Source organism: Dendrobates tinctorius, unplaced genomic scaffold (genome assembly GCF_039654945.1).
Source record: "Dendrobates tinctorius isolate UK_male_01 unplaced genomic scaffold, ASM3965494v1 ptg000120l, whole genome shotgun sequence".
Classification (NCBI taxonomy): domain Eukaryota; kingdom Metazoa; phylum Chordata; class Amphibia; order Anura; family Dendrobatidae; genus Dendrobates; species Dendrobates tinctorius.
This window is the reverse complement of record NW_027361788.1, coordinates 18,898,256-18,925,156: the sequence shown is the minus strand read 5'-3', so window position 1 is coordinate 18,925,156 and position 26,901 is coordinate 18,898,256. Positions and strand designations below refer to the sequence as shown.

Below are 26,901 nucleotides of genomic sequence, written 5' to 3'. Positions count from 1 at the left end.
CAGTGTACAACCTAAGTTCCTTTTGGCAATTACTCTGATCTGCTCCTTATCCACGTTTTCCACTAAGACTTTTGTGGATTCAGGAGCAGCTTTGAATCTGATGGATTTGGACTTGGCTAAACGTTGTGGTTTTTCCATGGCGCCTCTGTGGACGCCTATTCCTTTGAGGGGTATTGATGCTACTCCTTTGGCGGAGAATAAACCTCAGTTTTGGACCCAGGTGATAATGCGAGTTGCGACAGACCACCAAGAAAATTGTAAATTTTTGGTGCTGCATAATTTGCATGATACTATTGTTCTGGGTTTTCCCTGGTTGCAAACTCATAATCCAGTTTTGGATTGGAAATCTGGGTCTGTGGTGAGTTGGGGTTGTCAGTGTGTTCTTAGGGACGCTCCTGTTTTCTCCACTTCTCAGTCTCATGATATTCCTGATTATCTGGCCGATTTTTCTGATGTATTTAGTGAGAGTAAGTCTGCATCTTTGCCTCCTCATAGGAGTTATGACTGTGCAATTGAGTTGATGCCTGGGTGTAAATTTCCCAAGGGTCGGCTTTTCAACTTATCTGTACCCGAACATGATGCTATGCGATCCTATATTAAGGAGTCGTTGGAGAAGGGTCATATTAGACCATCCTCGTCCCCTTTAGGTGCTGTTTTTTTTTTTGTGGCCAAGAAAGATGGTTCATTAAGACCGTGTATTGATTATCGTTCCCTTAACAAGATGACGGTTAAATATCAGTACCCGTTACCTCTGATGTCTGATTTATTCTCCAGAGTTAAGAGTGCCTGCTGGTTTACTAAGCTTGATCTCAGGGGGGCGTATAATCTTATTCGCATCAAGCACGGGGATGAATAGAAGACGGCGTTTAGTACTCCGGAGGGACATTTTGAATACCTGGTGATGCCTTTTGGGCTCACTAATGCCCCTTCTGTCTTCCAGTCCTTTATGAGTGATATTTTCCGAGACTTTGTGGATAAGTTTTTGATCATCTATCTGGATGATATTTTGATCTTTTCTAGTGATTGGGATTCTCATGTGGAACATGTCCGGACTGTGTTCCGGATTTTGAGGGAGAATTCCTTGTTTGTTAAGGGATCTAAATGCCTCTTTAGTGTACAGAGGATTTCATTTTTGGGATTTATCTTGTCTCCGTCAACTATTGAAATGGACCCGGCCAAGGTACAGCCATTTATGATTGGGTTCAGCCTACTTCTTTGAAGGCTCTCCAGAAGTTTTTGGGTTTTGCTAATTTCTATCGTAAATTTATAGGTAATTTTTCTGGTATTGTCAAACCACTGACTGATCTGACCAAGAAGGGCGCTGATGTGCTGAATTGGTCTCCTGAGGCTGTCTCAGCATTTCAGGAGCTTAAGCGGAGATTTACTTCAGCTCCAGTTTTACGGCAACCTGATGTCTCACTTCCATTTCAGGTGGAGGTAGATACTTCTGAGATTGGTGCAGGAGCTGTTTTGTCCAAAAAAGACCCTGTGACTTCTAAGATGAATCCCTGTGCCTTCTTTTCTCGAATGTTCTCCCCATCTGAACGCAACTATGACGTGGGGAATCGGGAATTGTTGGCCATGAAATGGGCATTTGAGGAGTGGAGACATTGGTTGGAGGGAGCTAGACATCAAGTTGTGGTCCTCACCGATCACAAGAATTTGATTTATCTGGAGTCGGCCAAACGCTTGAATCCTAGACAGGCTAGATGGGCCTTGTTTTTCACGCGTTTTAATTTTGTGGTCTCTTTTCTTCTGGGCACTAAGAATGTTAAAGCAGATTCTCTTAATGTGACCGAGCCTACTACCATCCTAGGTGAGGGCGTAGTTCTTTCTGCCATTTCGTCCGATTTGAGACGCGCCCTGGAGGAATTTCAGGAGGATAAACCTGAGCGTTGCCCTATGGGAAAATTGTATGTTCCTGACCAGTGGAGAAAGAGAGTGATGTCTGAAGTTCATGCTCCTCATTGGCTGGTCATCCAGGTATTTTTGGTACCAGAGATTTGGTGAGTCGGCCTTTTTGGTGGCCTGCCTTATCTCGTGATGTCAGGAATTTTGTACAGTCCTGTGGGACTTGTTCTCGGTCTAAACCCTGTTCTCGTTCTAGTGGGTTGCTGATGCCCCTGCCGGTACCCAAGAGGCCATGGACCCATATCTCAATGGATTTTATTTCTGATCTTCCTGTCTCTCAGCGAATGACTGTTATCTGGGTGAATTGTGATAGATTTTCGAAAATGGTCCATCTTGTACCACTCCCAAAGTTGCCATCTTCCGCTGAGTTGGTGCCCTTGTTTTTACAACAGGTGGTTCGGTTACATGGGATTCCTGAGAACATTGTGTCGGACAGAGGAGTCCAGTTTGTTTCCAGATTCTGGAAAGCCTTTTGTTCCAATCCGGGAATTCAGTTATCCTTCTCCTCCGCGTTTCATCCCCAGACCAATGGGCAGACTGAGAGAATAAACCAGACCTAGGAGTCTTATTTAAGATGTTTTATATCTGCTGATCAGGATGATTGGGTCTCATTTTTGCCCTTGGCCGAATTTGCGCTGAACAATAGAACTAGTTCTGCCACTTTGATGTCACCCTTTTTCTGTAATTTTGGGTTTCATCCTCGATTCTCTTCAGGGCAAGTGGAATCTTCGTCCTGCCCAGGTGTGGACACTGTGGTTGATAGAATGCAGCAGATATGGGACCAAGTGGTGGATAAGTTGTCACTCTCTCAGGAAAAGGCCCAGCGATTTTCCAACCGGTATAGGACCATTGGTCCCCGGTTTAAAGTGGGTGATATGGTTTGATTGTTGTCTAAGAATATTCCTATGAAGGTTGCATCTCCAAAATTTAAGCCAAGATTTATTGGACCTTATAAGATTTTGGAGATTCTTAATCCTGTTTCTTTTCGATTGGCTCTTCCAGTTACATTCAAGATCCATAAAGTATTTCACAAATCACTGTTGAAGAGGTTTGTTGAGCCAGTAGTTCCTATGGCAGCACCTCCTGACCCTGTATTGGTTAAAGGCAATGTGGAATATGAGGTAGAGAAAATATTGGATTCTCGCTTGGTTAGACGGAGACTCCAGTATTTGGTCAAATGGAAGGGTTATGGCCAGGAGGATAATTCTTGGGTCTCTGCCTCTGATATTCATGCCAATAAACTGGTTCATGCTTTTCACCGGGCCCATCCTGATTGGCCTGGTGGCGTGGATGAGGGTTCGGTGACCCCTCCTCAAGGGAGGGTACTGTTGTGAACTCATTTTCTGGTCTACCAGTTGTGAGTTCTCCTTCGGGCTCCCTCTGGTGGTAACAGAAGGTAGTGAGGTTGAGTTAATTAGTAGAGATCTGCCACCTGATGATGATGAGGATAACGATTGGATCTCTGGAATCTCAGACTGGATTTAAGACAGCCGACGCCCTATTCTGGTGCTGGTGATTCCTTCTGGCTTTTCAGGTCTTGGTTTTCAGCTCTGTTCCAGTCATCCCAAGCTAAGTGTTTCTGCTAATGTTCACACTTGATTTTGTTGGTCTATTCAGTTTTTTGTGTGGTCAGCCAGTCCCGGCTGGGGCTGTGCTGAATTTCCACTCTTATTTATCTGTATTTGCCAATTTGCTTTTTGCCCCTTATTAGATTGGCCTCTTTTTTGCTCTGTCTCAGAATATTTCAGAGTGCTGATATAGTGGGAGAAGTCTAGTGACTTCAGGGTTAATTTTGTTATCAGAAGTGTTGGACATTATTTTTGTAGGGTTTTTTGGGCAGATTGCAGACAGTGTCTTTCCTTTCCTATCCTTTCTAGTTAGTTTGGGCCCCATCGTTTGCTCGGCCTATTTTCCTGCCTGTGTTTGTGTTTTCATCTTGTTTCACCGTCAATACATGTGTGGGGGCTGTCTATTCCTTTGGGGTCTGCTCTGGGGCAGTTAGTTTTCCCCTTTTCTTGCTTTAGGCTTATTTAGTCCTCGGGCTGTGATGAGGCATCTAGAATCATCGTAGGAACGCTCCACGGCTGCTGCTAGTTGTGTGGTTAGGATCAGGGGTCTGCAATCTGCATAGTTACCAACCTCTCTGGTTTACTGTGACTTAGCTTGTTTAGTGACCCATTCATAACATGGGGGTACATATGGGTGGTGCAGGCTTCAGGGTATGTAGAGAAATATGAGGGTGCAGGTTACATGTGGGGGTACCTATGCGGTTTCAGGCTACATGTGAGGGTACAGATGGATGCAGGCTGTGTGTGGGCACATATGGGGGTGCAGTGTATGTGTGGAGGTGGAGACTCCATGTAGGGGTACAGATGGGGGTGCAGGCAGTGTGTAGGGGTGCAGGCTACATGTGGGACTACATATGGTGGTGCAGACTACGTGTGGGGGTACATATGGGAGGTGCAAGCAACATATGGGGGTACATGTGGGGTGCAGGCTCTATGTAGGGGTACATATAAGGGTGCAGGCTATGTGCTGGGGTGCAGGATATGTGTGGGTGTACATATGGTGGTGCAGGCTACGTGTGGGTGTGCCGGCTACATGTTGGGGTACAGATGGAGGGTGCAGGTTGTGTGTAGGAGTGCAAGCTACGTGTGGGGGTATATATGTGGGTGCAGGCTACATGTGGGGGTACATATGGGGGTGCAGCTCCATGTGGGTGTGCATATGGGGGTGCAGACTACATATAGGGGTACATTTGGGGGGTGCAGACTCCGTGTGGGTGTACATATGGAGGTTCAGGCTATATGTTGGGATAAATATGGGGCTACATGTGGTGGTATATATGGGGGTGCAGGCTATGTGTTGGTGTACATATGGGGTGCAGGCTACTTGTGGGTTTGTTGACTATGTGTGGGGATACATATGGGAGTGCAGGCTACGTGTAGGGCTGCGGGTTCAGGCTGTGTGTGGTGTACATTCGGAGGATAAAAGAGAAAATTGGAGTCCGGCTCAACAGGACTGGATTTTCCTTTTCTTTTTCAAAATAAATTTTAGTGCATACAAAAGAAAAATGTACATGGTCGACGCATTTCGACTCCACTAAGCAGTCTTATGCAAGACTAATGGTCAAATAACATGCAGTCATTTATATATTCTTTTCCAATGTATAACACAGATGTTCTTAATTTACTTAACAATTAGGTGTTACATATAACAAGTAATGTAGCAAATACTAGAATGACATTACAAAACTGCAAATTATTAGTGTCCATGAATTTTTCCACAGTGCAAGTGAAAAAAATTTTTTTATATAAATAAAATCACACACCAAAATTATGGAAAACACATGCATTAGTGAAATGTAGAAATAAGAAAAACTGGGATTTTTGTGTACTCACCATAAAATCCCTTCCTCTGAACCACTCACCACTCATTGGGGGACACAGGACCATGGGTGTATGCTGCTGCCACTAGGAGGCTGACACTAAGTGAATACAAAAAGAAGTTAGCTCTTCCTCTGCATTATACACCTACCACTGGCTCCAGCCCGAACCAGTTCAGTAACAAAGCAGTAGGAGATCATAACCAAATACAGGTCAAACATGTCAAACCAAAGAACAAACATAGCCATCAGGCCAACAGTGTAAGTGCTGTGTCCCCCAATGAGTGGCTGAGAGAAAAAGATTTTATGGGGTGAGTACACAAAAATCCCTGTTTCTCCTTCGCATCATTGGGCGACACAGGACCATGGGACGTCCTAAAGCAGTCCCTGGGTGGGAGAACTGACACAACAGGTTAAACCCCACGTACCAACTGTCTAAAGATGCGATAGTGCTGCCTGCAGAATCTGTCTACCCAGGCCGGCATCTGCTGAGGTCTGAGTGTGGACATTGTAATGCTTCAAAAATGTGTGCAAGCTGGACCAGGTCGCAGCTTTGCAGACCTGTTCCGCCGACGCCTAGTGCCGAGTGGCCCAAGAAGCGCTCACCGATCGAGTGGAGTGTGCCTTGATCCCCGCTGGAATAGGCTTGCCTCTGACGCGGTAAGATTCCTGAATAGCCGAGCAAATCCACCTGGCTATTGTTGACTTTGAAGCAGCAAGTCACTTCCTGTCACCCTCTGGGAGCATGAACAAGCCGTCCGTTGACATACCTTCTGAGAGCTCTCACTAAATCCAAAGTGTGAAGAGCCTTCACACGATGTGCCAATGCCGGCCAAAATGAGGGTAGGACAATATCCTTGTTAAGTTGAAAGGAGGAAGCGACTTTTGGCAAGAAAGAATGGGACGGCCTGAGAACCACCGAAGGGAGACTCCTGTAGAACACCTAGGACCAGGTTAAGGTCCCACGCGTCCAAAGGTGCTTTATAGGGGGCTACCACGTGGGAGACCCCTGAATGAAAGTTCTCACCTGCGGCTTGGAAGTGATCCTGCACTGAAACAAGACTGACAACGCAGAGATCTGCCCTTTGAGGGCACTCAGTGCTGGACCCGAGTCCAGGCCGGTCTGAAGGAATTCCAAAATGGTGGGAATGGAAAAGACGAGAGGAGGACAACCGCGGTCTCTGCACCACGCCAAAAAAGACTTTCCAGGTGTGGTGATAGATGTGCACCGATAGAGGCTTCAAAGCGACAATCATTGTGGCAATCACCTCTTGGGAGAAACAAGCTTGGGTTAGGACCCAGGATTCAATGGCCAGGTCGTTAAACACAGGGCCCTTGCGTTCTGGTGGCAAATCGGACCCTGGGAGAGCAAGCCCGGTTGATATAGTAGTCGCCAGGGGATGTCAGCAGCGAGTTGCACTAACTCTGTGTACCACGCCCGGCATGGCCATTTCAGAGCGACCAGGATCACTGGAACCCCTTCCATTTTGATCTTCCTGATGAGCCTTGGAAGCAACGGCAACAGGGGAAACACATACAGAAGATGAAACTGGATCCACGGAGGAACCAGTGAGTCCACCCCGATGGCTTCTGGGTCCTGGGACCGAGCTACAAACTCGAGCACCTTGGTATTTAACCGTGAAGCCATCAGATCCACATCCTGAGTCCCCCAGCAATGACAGATCTGCTGGAAGACCTCCGGATGGAGAGACCTCTCTCCCGAGGCGATGCCTTGACGGCTGAGAAAGTCTGCAGCCCAGTTCTTCATGCCCGGGATGTGAACAGCCAAGATGACTGAGTGGTTCCTCTCGGCACAGCGGACAAAGTGTTCCACCTCGCGCATTGCCGCCCTGCTGTGGGTGCCCCCTGATGATTGATATAAGCCACGGCCATGGCATTGTCCAATTGAATTCGGATGGGGTGACCCGCCAGGAGATGATGGAACTGCCACAGAGACAACCAAATTGCCCAAATCTCCAGGAAATTGATCCGAAGGAGAGACTCCCGAGTCGACCAACACCCCTGAGCAGTGTGGCAACAGAAGACAGCTGCCCAGCCGAGAAGGCTGGTATCAGTAGTGACCACTAGCCAATGGACCGAGAGAATGGATTTCCCCTGAAGGAGGGAAGACCGTAACATCCACCACCTGAGCGCCTGTTTGACCCGTGGGGACAAATGGCACCATCGGTCGAGAGAGAACGGGCTCCTGTGCCAGGCTGCTAAAAGTGCATGCTGCAGAAGACGGAGGTGTAGCTGGGCGAAAGGAACAGCTTCCATCGCTGCCTCCATTTTTCCCAGGACTCCCATTCCGAATCGGATGGCATGAGGGAACGGGTGACAGAGTGCATGGACTCCCTGTTGGAGGGCTAAGATCTTGTCTTGAGGGAGAATCACCAACCCTCGGGAGGTGTCCAGGGTCATCCCCAAGAAGGAAATCTGCTGAGCTGGGATAGGGCGAAGACCTGCTCAAGTTTATAAGCCAGCCCAGGCAAGAAAGTGTATCCAACGTGATGCGGACGCACTCCGCGCAGGCCTGGAAGGACGGCCCCTTGATCAGGAGCTCGTCTAGGTATGACAAAACGACCATGCCCCGGGATTGCAGAATGGACAGGATGGCCGCCATGACCTTTGTGAACACACTGGGGCAAGGCCCGAAAGGCAAGGTTGTGAACTGGAAGTGTTCCTCACGGATGGCGAAGCGCAGGAGCCTCAGGTGAGGGGAAAAAAAAAAAATCGGGATATGAAGGTAAGCGTCCCGGTTGTCGATGGAAGCCAAGAACTCCCCCTTTTCCATCGAGGAGATGACAGAACGGAGGGTCTCCATCCTGAAGTGCCACACCTTGACAAATTTGTTTAGGAACTTTAGGTCCAGGATAGGCCTCACTGTTCCATCTTTCTTCAGAACCAAAAACAGGTTGGAGTAGAACCCCTGGAACCTCTCGTTTTCTGGAACCGAAGTAATAACCCCGTCTTGGCGGAGTGAGTATATGGCTTGGTAAAAGGACCGATCCCGCACCTCCGCTTTGGGGGGACGAGAGTGAAGAACCGTGTCAAGGGGCAAGAAGCAAATTCTATTTTGTATCCGAAGGACACCAGGTTCCTGACCCATTCGTCATGAACGACGGAGAGGCAGACCTGGCGAAACTGGAGTAGGCGACCCCCTACTCTGCTTGGTGTTGACCGTGCAATGCCGCCAGTCATTTGACCAAAAATCTCTGGAATCTAGATCCCTTAGATCTTGACTGCTTGGGACGGCTCTTTCACAACTGGTTGGTCTTGCACGAGACCTGAGGACCCCTGTCTCCCTGAGTGAAGTGTCCCGAACTGAACGAATTGGCCGTGGAGGACCAACTGGGATTGCTATGAAAGGACTGGAAACGTGTCTCCAGCGGGCGGCGAAAAAGTCGCCTAGCCTTTTGCTCGGGGAGGAACTTACTCTTCCCACCTGTGGCATCCGAGATAAGCTGATCCAGCTTCTCTCCAAACAAACAATCGCTCTGGTAAGGCAGAGAGGTTAGGGACTTCTTGGATGCAGAGTCCGCTCGCCACACCCTGAGCGTCTGTAGCGTCTGATAGCAACAGCATTTGATGCCGCAAGTGCAGCGCAGTTAGCCGTGTCCAGGGATGCGTTTACCAAATAGTCCTCGGCCAAAGATATCTGATTGGCTAGGTTCGCTGCCTCCGGGGGAAGATCACCACTCTGTTTGGTCCTCTTCAGAGAATCCACCCAGGATACAATGGCTTTAGCTACCCATGTCGCGGCGAAGGAGAGAGAGAGTGCCGAGCCCGAAGCTTCAAAGACCGAACGGGCAAGACTGTCTGTCGGTCTGTGGGATCTTTAATGGAGTATCCATTTGGCAAGGATAGGAGGGTTTTGGAGGCCAAGCGAGATACGGGTGGATCCACTGGAGGAGATTTTGCCTATTGTTTTTGGAGATCAGATGAGAAAGGGTATCTGCCTTCAAGATTTCTGACCTGTGAAGCGTTTGTCTGGGTGCTGTCTATGTAGCCGCACTATGTCCTGGAACTCGGGGTGATTGGCAAATACCCTATGAGGACATTTGGTCCTTTCGAAGGATACCGCATGATCCGGGGTAGCGGTAGATTCCTCATTAACCTTCAGTGTCTGGTAGATGACCTCGATGAGACTATCCACAGTCGCCTGATAACCCAGTGAATCCAGTTTGAGAGACCCATCAGACTTGTACTCAGAGTTCTGTTCGCTACCAACCCCTGGTGAGGGGGAGTGAGAGATGGAGCTCACAGATGCCGAAGCGCCAGAGCGCCCGGGAGACATGTTATGGGTCCGTTTTCTAGATGCCTGTGTCTGCTTCAACTGAGAACGACCCATGCAGGCCAATGGTTCCTATGATGTAGAGGAACCCTCAAAGACAGGCAGACTGTGAACGCAAGCATCTGTACATTCTATGCTGGCATTTTAACTCCCACTTTGTATCGTCTGATGTGAATAAAAGAAATCTGCTTTCACAATATCGTGGAGCTGGAGAACTTCTATATACAAATGTATACTGCAGGTAAGTGCTATGGTATATAGTAGCGCGGTTCTTAAGGCAGTGCAGCTCTGCAGAACAAGCAGACCAGAGGATATAGCAACATAGCTCTGTATAAAAAGGCCTGTGGGTATGTGGCAGTGCAGCTCTTAATCCAGGTCCTGTGGGAACCGCTTGGATGTCCGGATGCTATAATGGGGGCCTGGATGGCGTGCGATCCTGCTCCACTAAAGATGGCCACCGGGATCCGGGAAGGCGCTCTCGCACTGAGCGAGAAGCGCCAAGCAGGTGGCCAGGGCCGCTGGTGTGACGCTCGCTTATGGGCGGAGCTACCGACTTGCGGCCTAGAACAAGCTATAGCCGGGAAATAAATTTCCGCTGCTGGTCGGGGATGTACTAAGGAGCTGCGACGTGTGCTTCAGGAGCCCTCCCAGACCCTCATACAATCTATATATTCACCACCGGAGCAGAAGCGGAAGAGAAAAAAAATGCAGAGTTACCGCTCTGCCTGCAGGGCAGAAGCTGCAGAGTGTGTTCTGTCCCCACTTAATGGCGATTAAAGGTATGCAGACATGTAAGTGAGAGAAGTTCCTACCTTTGTGTATCCAATAAGCGAGGCAGACATGACCCTTAGCAGCTTCTCAGATAAGCATACACGCGTTGTGTAGAAGAACAATGTTGGTTTATTCCGTAGATAACGATTCAAACATTACATTGAGTCTTTTGCATGGAGCTTGTCTCTGGAGTCGCTACTTGCGGGTCAAAAGACTTTGCTTCCTCAGCTCATGAGGGAGAACAGTTCTCTCAGGTAAGATGTCTGCCGATGACTGAGCAAACAGGAAGAGAAGAGGCTGAAGAGAAGCCCCTCCCCATAGGCTGAACAAGGAAAGACCGAGGAACTAAATGGTCTGGCCAGTAGATGGCAGCAGAGACAAGCGAAAAAACATAAATACATTTCTTTAACTAGAAACATGCATGGAACAGCACACTCCCCGTCTGGAATTCACTATGGGGATTCCACTATTGTCCATAATAATAATAAACCTAAAAGAAAGGGCATGTTAAATGCAACAATTAAAGTTCAAAAAATCAGAAAAACGGCCAAACTTCGGGTGCAGAACGCTCATCCCGTAGTGGCGCTCTCGATAGGCAGTAAGAGGACGAGTTCATGGATTGGCCTCGCAAAGATCTTCGTCTCACCCTTCCTAAAGACCCTCAGCTCCACCTTCCGCACGTTGCCGTCCTGGCTAGGCAGTGTCCTGGTAACAAGTCCCAGAGGCCAGTCAGTCCTTTCAGTGGTCTGGTCTTTCATGAGGACCAGATCTCCTTCCTTGATATTCGGCTTGGGATGTCGCCACTTCCTTCTCCCTTGAAGAATGGTAAGGTATTCCTTCCTCCATCGGTTCCAGAAGTAGTCGGCCAAATATTGGACTCGTTTCCAGTGTCTTTGGTAGGTGTTGGCATGAGTGAAGTCTCCGCTGGGAATTACCACGTTGTCGATCTTCTGAGTAAGAAGGATGTTGGGAGTCAACATGGTTGGTACCTCTGGATCCATTGACACCGGCACAAGGGGTCTCGAGTTGATGATGGCTGAGACTTCGGCTAAAAGAGTCACTAGAGTCTCGTGCGTGAGTCTCGAGGAGTTGACGTCCTTTAGCATGGAGTTCAGGATGTTGCGTGAGATTCCGATCATCCTCTCCCAGGAGCCTCCCATGTGAGAACTGTGAGGAGAATTGAAGATCCAGGTGCAACCCTTGTCTGCCAGCTGGTCTTGGATTGGCTTGGTGTCGATGTTCAGCTCTCTACATGCACCGACGAAGTTGCTGCCGCGGTCGGACCTCAGCTGCTTTACTGGTCCTCTGATGGCGAGGAATCTTCTCAAGGCGTTAATCAGGCAGGAGGTATCCATGGACTCTAACACCTCGATGTGAACGGCTCGGATGCTCAAGCAGGTGAATAGCACAGCCCACCACTTACTGTCCGCACGGCTGCTACGAGTTCTGCGTGTGGATACCATCCATGGTCCGAAAACGTCTAGGCCCACATAGGTGAAAGGTGGTTCCATGGAAAGTCTATCTGTAGGTAGGTCGGCCATTTGTTGGCACAGTTGCTTTCCTCTCACTTTGCGACAGTGCACACAATCGTGAAGTATTTGTGCTACACGTCTCTTCATCCCGACAATCCAGAGGCCTGCAGACCGTAGAGTGCCCTCTGTAATTTGCCTGCCTTGGTGTTCAGCCCTTTCATGATGATGACGGATCAGTAAGACTGTAACGTGGTGTTTGTTGGGAATGATGAGAGGATTTTGCTCTGCGACACCGAAACGAGCCTGGCTTAAACGACCGCCAACCCTCAGTAAGCCGAAGCTGTCCATTACTGGGTTTAAATTGGCGAGGGGGCTTCTTAATGGAATCTGCTGTTTGTTATTTAAGCACTTCCATTCGGTGGCGAATTCGCTCTGTTGGAGGTGGCGTATAATGAGGGACTCACTACGGGAGATGTCCTCAGCAGAAAGAGGTCTGTGGCATACATGCCAGCGATGACAGTCCTTGTCTTTAAAGTCTGCACGATAACATCTGGCGATGTGCACTAACCTGGCAACAGTCCTGACGAGTCTTAACCAGCTGGAGAAACGTTCAAAACGTTGGCAGCCGAGGTTGGATGTTTTCTCAGCACTGGTGGTCAGGGTATGGACCTCAGTTCGGACATCTGGATCGTTGTCTGGATCTAGGATGCTGAAGTCTTCCTGGACACCTTCTTCTGACTGTCTCAGCAGGAACTCTGGACCTGTAAGCCAAGAAGAGTTAACGAAAGAAGATATAGACATGGGTCTGGTTGCAAGATCTGCTGGATTCAGCTCCGATGGTACGTAACGCCATTGTTCCGGTTTGGAGGATCTCCTGATCCTTTCGATGCGGTTACTGACATACACGTAGAATCGTCTCGATGTATTGTAGATGTAACCCAAAACGACCTTGCTGTCGGTGTAGAATTGGACCTCATCTATTTCGATACACAGTTCTTGTAGTATGAAGTCAGCAATTTCCACTGCCAAGACGGCTCCACAGAGTTCGAGTCTGGGGATGGTGTGGTCGGGCTTCGGGGCTAGCTTCGCCTTGCCGAACACCAATCCGACGTAGCTTTGCCCGCTGGCGTCCATCACCTTCAGGTATGCAACCGCCGCTATGGCTTCTGTGGAGGCGTCTGAAAAGACGTGGAGTTCTTTCCTTCCGCTAGAGGCAAGGGAGATTTTGGTGTAGCATCTCGGGATGTAAATATTGTTCAATCCGCACAACGACTGTTTCCAAGTTTCCCATTTTTTCTCTTTGTCGGAGGGGAGCGGGGTATCCCAATCCTTGACAGTTTCAGATAGTTGTCTCAACAAGGATTTGCCTTGTATGGTGATGGGCGCCACGAACCCCAGCGGGTCAAATAAGCTGTTCACTATGGAGAGGACACCACGTTTTGTGAACGGTTTGTCCGAGCAATTCACTTGAAACCCGAAGGAGTCGGCTGCGAGATCCCATCTGATGCCTAGGCTCCTCTGCACGGGTGGGCTGTCTAGCCCCAAGTCAATGTCCTTGAATCCAGGGGCGTGATCACCCGAATCAAAGGCTCTCATTACGGTCGGGCTGTTTGAAGCGATTTTATGAAGCCTGAGCCTTGCCTGGGCCAGCATACCTTGGGTCCTCTTGAGCAAATCAATGGCTGCTTCTTCAGTGGGCAGTGATTTGAGCCCGTCGTCTACATAGAAGTCTCTTTCAACGAAGTCTCTTGCGTCTGTGCCATACTCAGACTCTCCCTCTGATGCGGTCCTTCGAGGACCGTAGGTTGCTACTGCGGGTGAAGGGCTGTTCCCGAAGACATGGACTCTCATTCGGTATTCCACCATCTCTTTGTTGGTGTCGTTGTCCTTGAACCACAGGAATCTGAGGAAGTTCCGGTGGTCCTCCCTGACTAGGAAACAGTGGAACATCTGTTCGATATCGGCAGTGATGGCGACGAGTTCTTTCCTGAACCTCAGCAACACTCCTACTAAGTTGTTCGTCAGGTTGGGACCTGTGAGGAGGACATCGTTGAGTGATACGCCTCCATGTTTGGCGCTGGAGTCAAAGACAACCCTGATTTGGTTCGGTTTCCGTGGGTGGTAGACACCAAATGAAGGCAGATACCAGCACTCTTCGTTCTTCTTCACGGGAGGAGCGGGTTCCGCGTGGTTGTTGCGAAATATTCTGTCCATAAAGGCGACAATATGCTCCCTCATTTCAGGTTTGTGGTTCGTTGAACGTTGAAGAGAGTTGAATCTGTTCTGAGCTTGGTCTCGGTTGTTTGGCAGTCTTACCCTGGTGGATCGGAAGGGTAATGGAGAGACCCAGTGGTCGGTTTTGTCCTTAGAGAACTCACGGTCCATTATGTCGATGAATTCTCTGTCCTCCACTGACAAGGCTACTTTATCGTCGTCCTTGGTGATGTGAAAGACTGATCTTCCCAAGTTGTCGGTACGCAGAGAAGAAGCGATGTCAGGCAGCTGTATTGAGTCTGGGGGCTTCTCTTTCACTTCATAGTGATGAGGACATGGCCTTAGGCAGGTTGTGCGTCCGTCTCCATGGACGTAGGTCCTGAAGGAGTCGATTTCTGATCGATCAACGCACACGTTTCCTATGACTACCCATCCGAGGTCCAGTCTCTGGGCGTATGGTGCGTAGTCAGGTCCGTTGCACTGTTGTCGCACCTTGTGTACCCTCAGGTTGTCTCTGCCGAGCAGGAGTAGAATCTCCGCGTTGTTGTCCATAGGTGGGATGACGCTTGCGAGGTGCTTCAGGTGCGGCTGATGAAGTACAGCTTCTGGGGTAGGAATCTCACTCCTATGGCTGGGTATTTGGTCACATTCAGCTAGCGTTGGCAGAGGTATTTCAGTCTTCCCGTTGATAGGAGAAGCGATGAATCCCTGGGCTCTTCTGCCGCTAGTCTCTATGCGGCCTGAGCAGGTGTTCAAGGTGTAGGGCTCTGATGGTCCACTAATTCCGAAGGCTTCAAAGAATTTGGCTCCTGCCAGGGACCGGTTGCTTTGGTCGTCTATGATGGCATACACCTTCATTGCCTTTTCTGGATGTCCTTCGGGGTAAACCTTGATGAGGCATATTCGGGCGCAACATTTCTCCATGCGGCCCTCTCCACATACTTCTGAGCATGAGCAGGAGACAGTTGTGGCGGTGTCGGTCTGATTCTGTGGCTCCCCGCCATGACTTGGAGCGGGAGCAGTGGTGACTGCAGCCGGTGTGTCTCTAGCTATTCGGGTTGAGTGCATGGCTGAAACATGCTTTTCGCTGTGGCACTCCCCACACTTGACTGTGGATTTGCAGTCCTTGGCCATGTGCTCAAGTGATGCGCAGCATTTGAAGCAAACCCCGAGCTCTGTGAGGATCTCCTTGCGCTCCTGTAGGGTTTTGGATCTAAACCCTTTGCACTTGGTCAACGAGTGTGGCTTCTTGTGGATGGGACATTCACGATTAAAGGATTTATCTCGTGATGAGACGATGTTCTGTTCGTCTGTGGGCGTTGCAGGTGACGGTAGCTCGGTCTTCCTAACGCTCACAGCTCTCTTAGTGTCTCTGCGTTTGTATGTGGTGTTTTCATACCTTGGCGCAGGAGTTGGTGCGGCTGTCGAAGCGTTGGACTCTAGGAAGTCGAGGCTGGGGTCATTCCTCATCTGGGCCTGTTCATCGATGAACCTGCAGAAGTGGATGAATGGAGGGAAGGTAACGTCGTTCACTCTTTTGTATCTTGATACTGACATTGCCCACTTTTCCTGCAGGCTGTATGGCAGCTTCACCACGATCGGGTTTACTCCATGGGCTGAATCCAGATAGCACAGCCCAGACAGACGAGGGTCTCTTTTGGCGAGCTCCAGCTCCATTAGCAGGTCACTTAGGTCTTGCAGCTTGTGGACGTCTTTAAGGTTGATCTTTTGGAAATCCTGGAGTCTCTTGAATAAGGCTTTCTCTATTGCCTCTGCGCTGCCAAAGGTGCGTTCCAGCCTTTGCCATGCGGCAGCGAGACCTGCTTCTGCTTGTCCCACGTGGACCGCTCTGAGGCTCCTGATGCGGGTTGAAGAGCTTGGACCTAACCACTTTATCAGGAGGTCAAGTTCCTGTTCTTCAGTTAGGTTGAGATTGGCGATGGCTGCCTTAAAGGTTGCTTTCCAGGCCCTGTAGCTCTCTGCACGATCATCAAACTTCGTAAGACTGGTGTTGATTAGCTCTCTGCTCACCATGAACCTGGCGAACTCGGACATATCCAACTTCTCACCACTCGTTGCCACGACGACTCGTGATGCCCCTGGGGCGTATGGGCCGCCTGGTGTGAATGGATGAGCTGTTCCCGGATAGAATGATGTTGCTGCAGGGTTGAGCTGTGGTTTAGCCCTTGAAGAATCTGACGAATACCGCTTGAGCTGTAAAGGTGGGTCGGGAAACACTTGGTTGCCATCTTGTGGTGACTGTGTTTGAGAAGGTATCTCTGGGAGTACGTTGGAGGTTTTGGTGTCGTCGACTTGGACGGTACTGTAGACCGGGGTTGCTACAGGTAGCTGGTTTAGTACATAGTCTTTCGTGCGATTGACTGGATCGTCTGATTCCAGTGGTGGCAAGTTAGCTGCATCAGGACCTTGGATCAACGCCTGCTCAAGTAGTCTCACTTTAGCTAGTGCGACCTCCTCTTCCATCTATGACCGAAGAATCTTCAGCTGAGCCTCCGCTTCTGCTTCTGCTCTCTTGGCTTCCACTTCTGCCCTTTTTGCTTCCACTTCTGCCCTTTTTGCTTCCACTTCTGCCCTTTTTGCTTCCATGTCTGCTTCTGCCCTTTTTGCCTCTGCCTTAGCTTCTCTCTCAGTGAAAGAACGTCTCACTCTGGATTCCTCTGCCTTTATGCGGGCCTCTAGTATCCTGTCGCTCATGGTTGAACTTCTTGAGGACGATGCCCTGGATGACCGAGAGGAACGTTTAGATGAGGTCGATCGGTGTGACCTGGTTTCTTGCAGGTGAGAGATACGGTGTTCAGCCTTGTTTATGGCATGTTGGACCTTGGCGTCTCTCTCCTTGTCCGTCTCTAGCGCCTCACTGAGGTCTGGAAGAGCTTCATCAGAATTAAAATCTTTTAGAAGACCGATGTACTTTGCTGATAGTCTCTTGTACCTTTCACGGGCGGTGTTCAGCCGCTCCATGACGGATTGCAAGCTTGCGGCGTTGCCTGATGAGGATTCGAGTCTTGACATATAAGAGGTGACGCATTCCCACTGTTCTTCCAGGTGATCACATAGCTCATCTTTCATATTGTGATAGTTTTCAAGCACCTTTATAGTTGGTTTGGCAGAACGTTTTGGTCGGGTGACTTGGTCTGCTTGAGATGTAGGGTCTGCCTCCTGGGCTTCATCGTGGACGGTATCAGGTTGTATTTGCACTGTTTCAGCAGTAGGGACCTGTCCGAGGTCTTTTTCGGCCATTTTGAATAAAGGTGTACTGTCTCTTTAAAAAATTCAACTTTTGAATCGGGGTCCGAAAATCGCTGTGCGGCTCTGCGGGAGGTCCCGGATGAGATTCCCAGAGCGGATCGCTGATGCGCGGTAATGAGGTATGGAGTACTGCAGGCCTTTAGGAGCGATGTGGCCAGAAGGAAACAGCAGGTGCATAGACAGTCCTCATTAACAGTACGAGCAGAGTTATTGCAAGATGTGGCAGGTGGTGGAGCTACTTCTAGGCTTGTCCAGACGTGCACTGCTGCAGGCAGACTGGTGTGCGAGGCTTGTTGCTGGGCAGATTACACATAGGGAGACGGGGCAGATGGAGATCTGTAGCTGGGGTGCTGGGCTATAAAGGTTTTCTAGCTGCTTATGAGCTTTAAAAGTAGTCTTCTGACTTGTATGGGCCGGCAAGCTAGTCTTTTGACTGTTCTGTCCCCACTTAATGGCGATTAAAGGTATGCAGACATGTAAGTGAGAGAAGTTCCTACCTTTGTGTATCCAATAAGCGAGGCAGACATGACCCTTAGCAGCTTCTCAGATAAGCATACACGCGTTGTGTAGAAGAACAATGTTGGTTTATTCCGTAGATAACGATTCAAACATTACATTGAGTCTCTTGCATGGAGCTTGTCTCTGGAGTCGCTACTTGCGGGTCAAAAGACTTTGCTTCCTCAGCTCATGAGGGAGAACAGTTCTCTCAGGTAAGATGTCTGCCGATGACTGAGCAAACAGGAAGAGAAGAGGCTGAAGAGAAGCCCCTCCCCATAGGCTGAACAAGGAAAGACCGAGGAACTAAATGGTCTGGCCAGTAGATGGCAGCAGAGACAAGCGAAAAAACATAAATACATTTCTTTAACTAGAAACATGCATGGAACAGCACAGAGTGGACAGTGCAAGCACCCTCAATCCATCCTCCCTTTATCAGGGAGGTGAGGAGGGAACGTCCACCACCTTTCATCACCGCGGTTTTATCAGCGGTGATGCAGTGGGGGCCGCACGGACGCCAGCGGTGCCTCTGTACATCCAAGGGGTTCAGTCTCCTAGGATAGGACAGGGCTATTGTCCGGCTGTAGCCTGGCTTTAATAGGCGGTACATGGAGGCAACACTCCATGTTCCCGTCTGTTGCTGGTGCGGGGAGATCGGCGCCCTGAAGAGAACTGTCGCCACTAAAATAAAGCTCAGGCATGGCTATCAACGGTGCAGGAGGGGGCAAGTGGAGGCGACACTCCACGTTCCCGCCTGTTGTTGGTTTGGGGAGATCGGAACCTTGAATGGATCAGTCACCCCTGTAATCCTTGGAAAAAAATAGTAAAAAATAGAATAAAAAATAAAATAAAAAATTATGGTCTGAAGACCAGACCCATGTACCTCCTACGGACCCTAAGCATGAACTAGTTCGGGCTGAAGCCAGTAGTAGGTGCATTCTGCAGAGGACGAGCTAACTTTTTTGTATTCACTTAGTGTCAACCTCCTAGTGGCAGCAGCATACACCCATGGTCCGGTGTCCCCCAATGAGGCGAAGAAGAAATGAAATCATACACCATACACGATATGAATACAGTGGGGAAAAAAAGTATTTAGTCAGTCAGCAATAGTGCAAGTTCCACCACTTAAAAAGATGAGAGGCGTCTGTAATTTACATCATAGGTAGACCTCAACTATGGGAGACAAACTGAGGAAAAAAAATCCAGAAAATCACATTGTCTGTTTTTTTTTTTCATTTTATTTGCATATTATGGTGGAAAATAAGTATTTGGTCAGAAACAAAATTTCATCTCAATACTTTGTGATATATCCTTTGTTGGCAATGACAGAGGTCAAACGTTTTCTGTAAGTCTTCACAAGGTTGCCACACACTGTTGTTGGTATGTTGGCCCATTCCTCCATGCAGATCTCCTCTAGAGCAGTGATGTTTTTGGCTTTTCGCTTGGCAACACGGACTTTCAACTCCCTCCAAAGGTTTTCTATAGGCTAGGCCACTCCAGGACCTTGAAATGCTTCTTACGAAGCCACTCCTTCGTTGCCCTGGCGGTGTGCTTTGGATCATTGTCATGTTGAAAGACCAAGCCACGTTTCATCTTCAATGCCCTTGCTGATGGAAGGAGGTTTGCACTCAAAATCTCACGATACATGGCCCCATTCATTCTTTCATGTACCCGGATCAGTCGTCCTGGCCCCTTTGCAGAGAAACAGCCCTAAAGCATGATGTTTCCACCACCATGCTTTACAGTAGGTATGGTGTTTGATGGATGCAACTCAGTATTCTTTTTCCTCCAAACACGACAAGTTGTGTTTCTACCAAACAGTTCCAGTTTGGTTTCATGAGACCATAAGACATTCTCCCAAAACTCCTCTGGATCATCCAAATGCTCTCTAGCAAACTTCAGACGGGCCCGGACATGTACAGGCTTAAGCAGTGGGACACGTCTGGCACTGCAGGATCTGAGTCCATGGTGGCGTAGTGTGTTACTTATGGTAGGCCTTGTTACATTGGTCCCAGCTCTCTGCAGTTCATTCACTAGGTCCCCCCGTGTGGTTCTGGGATTTTTGCTCACCGTTCTTGTGATCATTCTGACCCCACGGGGTGGGATTTTGCGTGGAGCACCAGATCGAGGGAGATTATCAGTGGTCTTGTATGTCTTCCATTTTCTAATTATTGCTCCCACAGTTGATTTCTTCACTCCAAGCTGGTTGGCTATTGCAGATTCAGTCTTCCCAGCCTGGTGCAGGGCTACAATTTTGTTTCTCGTGTCCTTTGACAGCTCTTTGGTCTTCACCATAGTGGAGTTTGGAGTCAGACTGTTTGAGGGTGTGCACAGGTGTCTTTTTATACTGATAACAAGTTTAAACAGTTGCCATTACTACAGGTAATGAGTGGAGGAAAGAGGAGACTCTTAAAGAAGAAGTTACAGTTCTGTGAGAGCCAGAAATCTTGATTGCTTGTTTCTGACCAAATACTTATTTTCCACCATAATATGCAAATAAAATGAAAAAAAAACAGACAATGTGATTTTCTGGATTTTTTTTTTCTCAGTTTGTCTCCCATAGTTGAGGTCTACCTATGATGTAAATTACAGACGCCTCTCATCTTTTTAAGTGGTGGAACTTGCACTATTGCTGACTGACTAAATACTTTTTTTCCCCACTGTATATTCTTATTCCATGGTGCTTTAAATGTGATAATATGCTGAGAGGGACCACTAGCTGGAGAAACAAACACCTCATCGACTAGTCAAAGGGCTAATTAGCTTTCAAAAAGCAAAGTTTAAAGAGACTTTTTTCCCCATGGGTTTTATAGAATTTTTAATAATATAACAAATAATATTTAAAGGCAAAAAAGATACAGACAAAGGAAGGGTGGGAAATATGCAGCCTTTTTTTTTTAAACATGTACTTAGGTGTTAAACACTAGAGGGCTGGTTAGGCAGGGTATTTAGCAACAAATATACAAGTGCTGCACGGCTGGAGGGCGTGGGGAACCCTTTAATAGTTTTTGATAGGTCAAATGTGGTGACAAATTTCCTTTAAAAATTATTTCATCTGACAAACTACATTGTTCATTGGGTGACTGGCTGCATGTTTATCAAGGCATAATTGATTCCAATGTAACTGAACCTTAAGGAATAATCAAAATTTAGGATTTTTTTTTAATGTTTTAGGCACTTTAATTTTGAGCAGATCGTTAGAGATCCGGGCCGTGAGATTAAACAATTAAACAACAAATGCAACTTTTTTATTCTCAGCAGATTGGTGGGGTCCAGGTCATGAGACCCCCATCAATCGCTCAAAAGACGTCTTAAAAGTGCACAGCTCAGTCGACAGGAGCATACACAAAGTGGAGTATAGATGCAGTAGAAAGTCATAGCCTCCTGTGTCCTAAGCTTTACAATTCTAAAAGGTCTTTTGAGTGATTGTTGGGGGTCTCAGGACCCGGACCCCACCAATCCGCTCAGAATAAAAAGTTGCAGTTATACTTTAATTGTTTAATAGCACTAATGCCGATGTCTCATCAGTACTGTGGTTCCTGTATGGCCGCATTATGATGATGTCGGGTAGAAACAACTTCCAGCATCTCCTTACCATTTTTAGGGTCATACTGGGAGTTGCAGGTTCATATTCATGCAATAATATTGTATATGGCAAGGGTTGACCTGACATTGCAATTGATCGCTGTTTTAAGCGTGGTGATGTATTCATGTATTGATGGTTACTGGTTGATGTATTCATGTACTGATGGTGGGTATGATCCTTAATTTGTCAGACTTGACAATAGATTATTATAAGGTCAGTGCGCCGTCTGTTGTACAAGGACAAGACAGGGACTAAAAGTACAGCCAACTGAACAAGACCATATACAGTATGAGTACAAGTATTGGACTAAAACCCCAAACTGAAGTGTGGTAAGATTTTGAAGTCTGCAACATGTCAATGTCTCTTGCAGTAAATATCTATTTTATTTGTGGATTTTACCCATAGACCTGAATGTGATTAGGAAAATCCTCAGATAAAAAGTGTTTCACAGCAGAAACGCAATAAAACTTACAGCCAAAGCAAACGGACAATACTCTATACTCTTCCTTCTAGACCTGTCCTCTGCATTCGACCCAGTTGACCACTGCCTCCTACTGCAGATCCTCTCCTCCTTGGGCATCAAAGACCTCATCCTATCCTGGATCTCCTCATACCTTTCAAACCGCACATTCAGCGTCTCCCGCTCCCACACTACCTCCTCATCCCACCCTCTCTCTGTTGGAGTCCCCCAAGGCGCTGTTCTAGGACCCCTACTCTTCTCAATTTATACCCTTGGCCTGGGTCAACTCAAAGTCCCATGGATTCCAGTACCACCTTTATGCTGATGACACTCAGATCTACCTCTCTGGCCCAGACGTCACCTCTCTGCTGTCCAGAATCCCGAAGTGTCTATCAGCCATATCCTCCTTCTCCTCTCACTTCCTCAAGCTCAATGTGGACAAATCTGAACTCATCATCTTCCCTCCATCTCACAGATCTTCCTTACCTGACCTATCTATCACAATTAATGACATCACGTTTTCCCCAGTACCGGAAGTCTGCTGCCTCGGAGTAACCCTTGATTCTGCCCTGTCCTTCAAACCGCACATCCAAGCTCTTTCTACCTCCTGTCGCCTCCAGCTCAAAAATATTTCCAGAATCCGTCCTTTCCTCAACCCTCAATCTACTAAAATGCTTGTGCACGCCCTCATTATCTCCCACCTCGACTACTGCAACATCCTTTTCTGTGGTCTCCCTGCTAACACCCTCGCACCTCTCCAATCCATCCTTGACTCTGCAGCCCGCCTAATTCATCGCTCTCTTCGCTACTCCTCCGCTTCTCCCCTCTGCAAATCTCTTTACTGGCTTCCATTCCCTCAGCGTATCCTGTTCAAATTACTAATACTGACCTACAAGGCCATCTATAACCTGTCTCCTCCATATGTCTCTGAACTAATCTCCCGATACCTTCCCTCACGTAATCTACAGTCATTCCAAGATCTCCTTCTCTCCTCCACACTTATTCGCTCCTCACCCAACTGCCTCCAAGACTTCTCCTGAATAGCACCCATCCTCTGGAATTCTTTGCTCCAACATGTCCAACTATCAACCACATTCGGATCCTTCAGACGGAACCTGAAAACCCACCTCTTCAAGAAAGCCTACAGCCTGCAATGACTCCGCTACCTCCTTCTCTCTCACCACTACCGGAGACATCACCTCAACCAACACCAAAACTGCTGCAACCCACCAACCTACTGTCTCCTTCCCCACCATCCTGTAGCATGTAAGCCCGAAAGGACAGGGTCCTCTCCCCTCTGTATCAGTCTGTCATTGTAAGTTTGCTTACTGTAAGTGATATCTGTAATTTGTTTGTAACCCCTTCTCATGTACAGCACCATGGAATCAATGATGCTATATAAATAAATAAATAATAATAATAAAAGCGCATGTAACCCGCACATGACTTCATCATTGAAGTCTTAGCCAAGCTAAGTAACAGGAAGTTTCCAAAACAAAGTAGCTTTCTTTTTTCACATGACATATTAAAAAGATGCAAAAACCGCAGCTGAAAAAATGATGCTGTAGTGAGATTCGTGATATTTGCTTCCATTTTGCATTACAGACTTGTTGCTTAGTGATAATCTTGAGTAAAAATGTGTTTTGTTTTTTTTTATTGGCTTGGAAGCAAGTGCCTCTACACACACAAAAGCAAATTGGACACAACTAGGATGACATCTGCGGGGAAAAAAATGGTCTGTTTCTTGTTGATTTTAACACTCATGGATGTGTGAATGTAGCATTAACCTCTTACTTACTGCTGACGTAATACTATGTCAGCGGTAAGTATCCCCTGCTTTGAGGTGGGCTCCGGTGGTGAGCCCATTTCAAAGCCGCAACACGTCAGCTGTTATAAACAGCTGACATGTGCCACAATAGGCGTGAGCGGAATCGAGATCCGCCCGCGCCTATTAACTAGTTAAATCCCGCTGTCAAACACCGACAGCGGGCATTTAACTAATACTTCTGGTGCTCAACCGGAAATGAGCGCATCACCGACCCCCGACATGTGATTGGGGGTCAGCGACATGTTGCCTTGACAACCAGAGGTCTCATAGAGACCTCTATGGTTGTTGCCGGCAGATTGCTATGAGCACCACCTGATGGTCGGCGCTCATAGCAATGCAGTAAATCTGCTACATATAGGCGATCTGAGCATCGCCTATATATAGCAGAGCTGATCAAATATGGCATGCTTCAATCCTCCTATGGAGGCTATTGAATCAAGCCAAAAGTAAAAAAAAAAAAAAAAAAAAAGTGTTTAAAAATAAAAAAAAAATAAAAGTTTAAATCACCCCCCCTTCGCCCCATTCAAAATAAAAAACAATTAAAAAAAAAAAAATCAAACCAACACATATTTGGTATCGCCGAGTTCAGAATCACCCAATCTATCAATAAAAAAAAAGGATTAACCTGATTGCTAAACAGCATAGTGAGAAAAAAAACAAAACGCCAGAATTACGTTTTTTGGTCGCCGCAACATTGCTTTAAAATGCAATAACAGGCAATCAAAAGATCGCATCTGCCAAAGAGTGGTATCATTAAAAACGCCAGCTTGGTGCACAAAAAATAAGCCCCCACCCAACCCGAGATCACGAAAGATGGAGACGTTACGGGTCATGGAAAACTGCAATTTTTGTTTTTTTTGTTTTTTTAGCAAAATTTGGAATTTTTTTTCATGACATAGATAAAAGAGAACCTAGACATGTTTGGTGTCTGAACTCGTAATGACCTGGAGAATCATAATGGCAGGTCAGTTTTAGCATTTAGTGAACCTAGCAAAAAAGCCAAACGAAGAAAAAAGTATGGGATTGCACTTTTTTTTGCAATTTCACCGCACTTGGAATTATATTTTTTCCCATTTTTGAGTACACGACATGGTAAAACCAATGGTGTCGTTCAAAAGTACAACTATTCCTGCAAAAAATACGCCTGCACATGGCTATATTGATGAAAAAATAAAAAAGTTATGGCTCTGGAAAGAAGGGGCGCGAAAAACGAAAAATCGAAAAAAGCCTCGGGAGTTAAAGGGTTAAAGGGGGATGTCCCACAAATAGTAAATTTTAATTAATACACCTTGGAATAAAAGTAAGTTCACTATTGGATGTGTTAAGAAAAAATGTTCCTGTGCTGAGATAATCTTATAAATGTGCCCCTGCTGTGTACTGTGTAATGGCTGTGTCTGACCGTGCAGGAACATGGTCTGATCATACCACATCTCCTGGGCAGGGGGAGAAGCAAAAGAGGATACAGATAGGACAGCAGGGGATCGCAGCTGATGATGTTTTGCCTCACAAAAACAAACCTGCCTGTTTTTAAGCAATGTTTTACCTCAAAGAAAGAATCATTTCTGATCCTGTCCTATCTGTATGTATCCATCCTACGGATGTAAAAAATGGATATATGGATGAAAATCTTAGAAAAAAATTGTCCGAGTTTTCTGAATGTAAGGCTGGTTTCACATTAGCGCTTTTTAAGCGCACGCACGGCCGGGGGTAGCTCCGCCCCCGAGCCGGCTCTCTGCCCGGCGTGCCCGCCCCTTGCTTGTAGCGCCGCCTCCTAGCGCACAGCGGCGCCTGCGATCGGCGCACCCTATCTTTAGCATAGGGTGCGCAGATCGTGCGCAGGCCGTGCGCTAGTTGCGCTTTGACCTGCGCTGCGCACTTTTGACGGTGCGCCGTGCGCGCCAAAATCAAACTTTTCGGATTTTGGCGCGCACGGCGCACCGTCAAAAGTGCGCAGCGCAGGTCAAAGCGCAACTAGCGCACGGCCTGCGCACGATCTGCGCACCCTATGCTAAAGATAGGGTGCGCCGATCGCAGGCGCCGCTGTGCGCTAGGAGGCGGCGCTACAAGCAAGGGGCGGGCACGCCGGGCAGAGAGCCGGCTCGGGGGCGGAGCTACCCTCGGCCGTGCGTGCACTTAAAAAGCGCTAATGTGAAACCAGCCTTACAGACGATTTATCATACACTTGTATACAGGCGCCCTTAGACTGTCAGCTGAAACTGGTCATATCGGCGAGTTTGGCTGACATTGGTCTGGTGTGTATGGGGAACTTAACTACTATCTAAATGGTATCGGCACTTTCATGGGTCGCTCACACTGGCGAGTAACCAGCATATAACCTGAACGAGTGTTATCCGATGTTTCATGGGATAGCACTCACTCCAATGTTATACTATGGGACAGTGCCAACTGGTGTTTTTTTTATCATGCTGAGTTGGCATGAGAAAAAAAAAATTGCTGCATGATGCAATTGGCAGCGTATATCGAACGGCGCACACCCATACTAGCCTATGGGTGCATGCAAAACATCGGACTCTACTCAGATATCAGCGTGCAGTCCGATATACACCGACTCACACAACAGAAAAGATGGAGAAATTAATTTAATATAGCATCCGAGTCTCTTGTATGATAGAATCAGCGGATGCTATTGGCCGGTGTGAGCGGACCTTCAGGCTGACTTACCAGTAGGCAGTAGCAGGGCAGCATGAACACCAAATACGGCCCTGCTACTATTTGTCAATTGCTGGTCTGCATGCAGCCATTTTGATAGAATCACAGTTTTCTCTGCTGGAGATCTAGCAGAGCTCAGAATGCTGAGCCCTTTGTAACCCCGCCCACACCACTGATTGGCAGCTTTTTGTGTAGCAGTTTTTGTAACTATATAGTTAAAGTGTAATCAGTGGTGAGGACGGAGTTAGACCAGGAGGCACAAGACAACTAGATTCCTTTAGTAATAATCTCCTGCTAATAAAACATTGACTCTATTGAAACAACAAAACACTGTCTAGTAAGTGCCACACCGCTGAAATCAGATTCCCTGCACCCACATCATGCTGTTCTCAGCTTAGTGATAGATTCTCTTTAAAGGTGCTGCAGAGTACCAGAATCGGCACAGCTCCGAGCATTGTGCGCTGGACTTGAATGGGGCTGCAGCTTTCCCTTTTGGAAAGTAAATAGAGGAGGCGATCTGCAGCACCATTCAGGGCAACTGCACA

General features: G+C 47.7%; 1 protein-coding gene across 4 annotated transcripts in view; it reads left to right on the top strand.

Moving 5' to 3' along the window:
* TMEM268 (transmembrane protein 268) overlaps positions 1 to 26,901 on the top strand; it is a 94,164-nt gene that overhangs the window by 46,217 nt on the left and 21,046 nt on the right. The window contains exon 8 of one of the 4 annotated variants that reach the window (XM_073590832.1): positions 21,912 to 24,125. The exons of the other annotated variants lie outside the window; for them this stretch is intronic. Coding sequence (XP_073446933.1) covers positions 21,912 to 22,103 — 192 coding nt within the window. The 3' untranslated portion in view covers positions 22,104 to 24,125. Of the gene's footprint in view, positions 1 to 21,911; positions 24,126 to 26,901 lie in introns of those variants that run through there. 4 annotated transcript variants of the gene reach the window in all.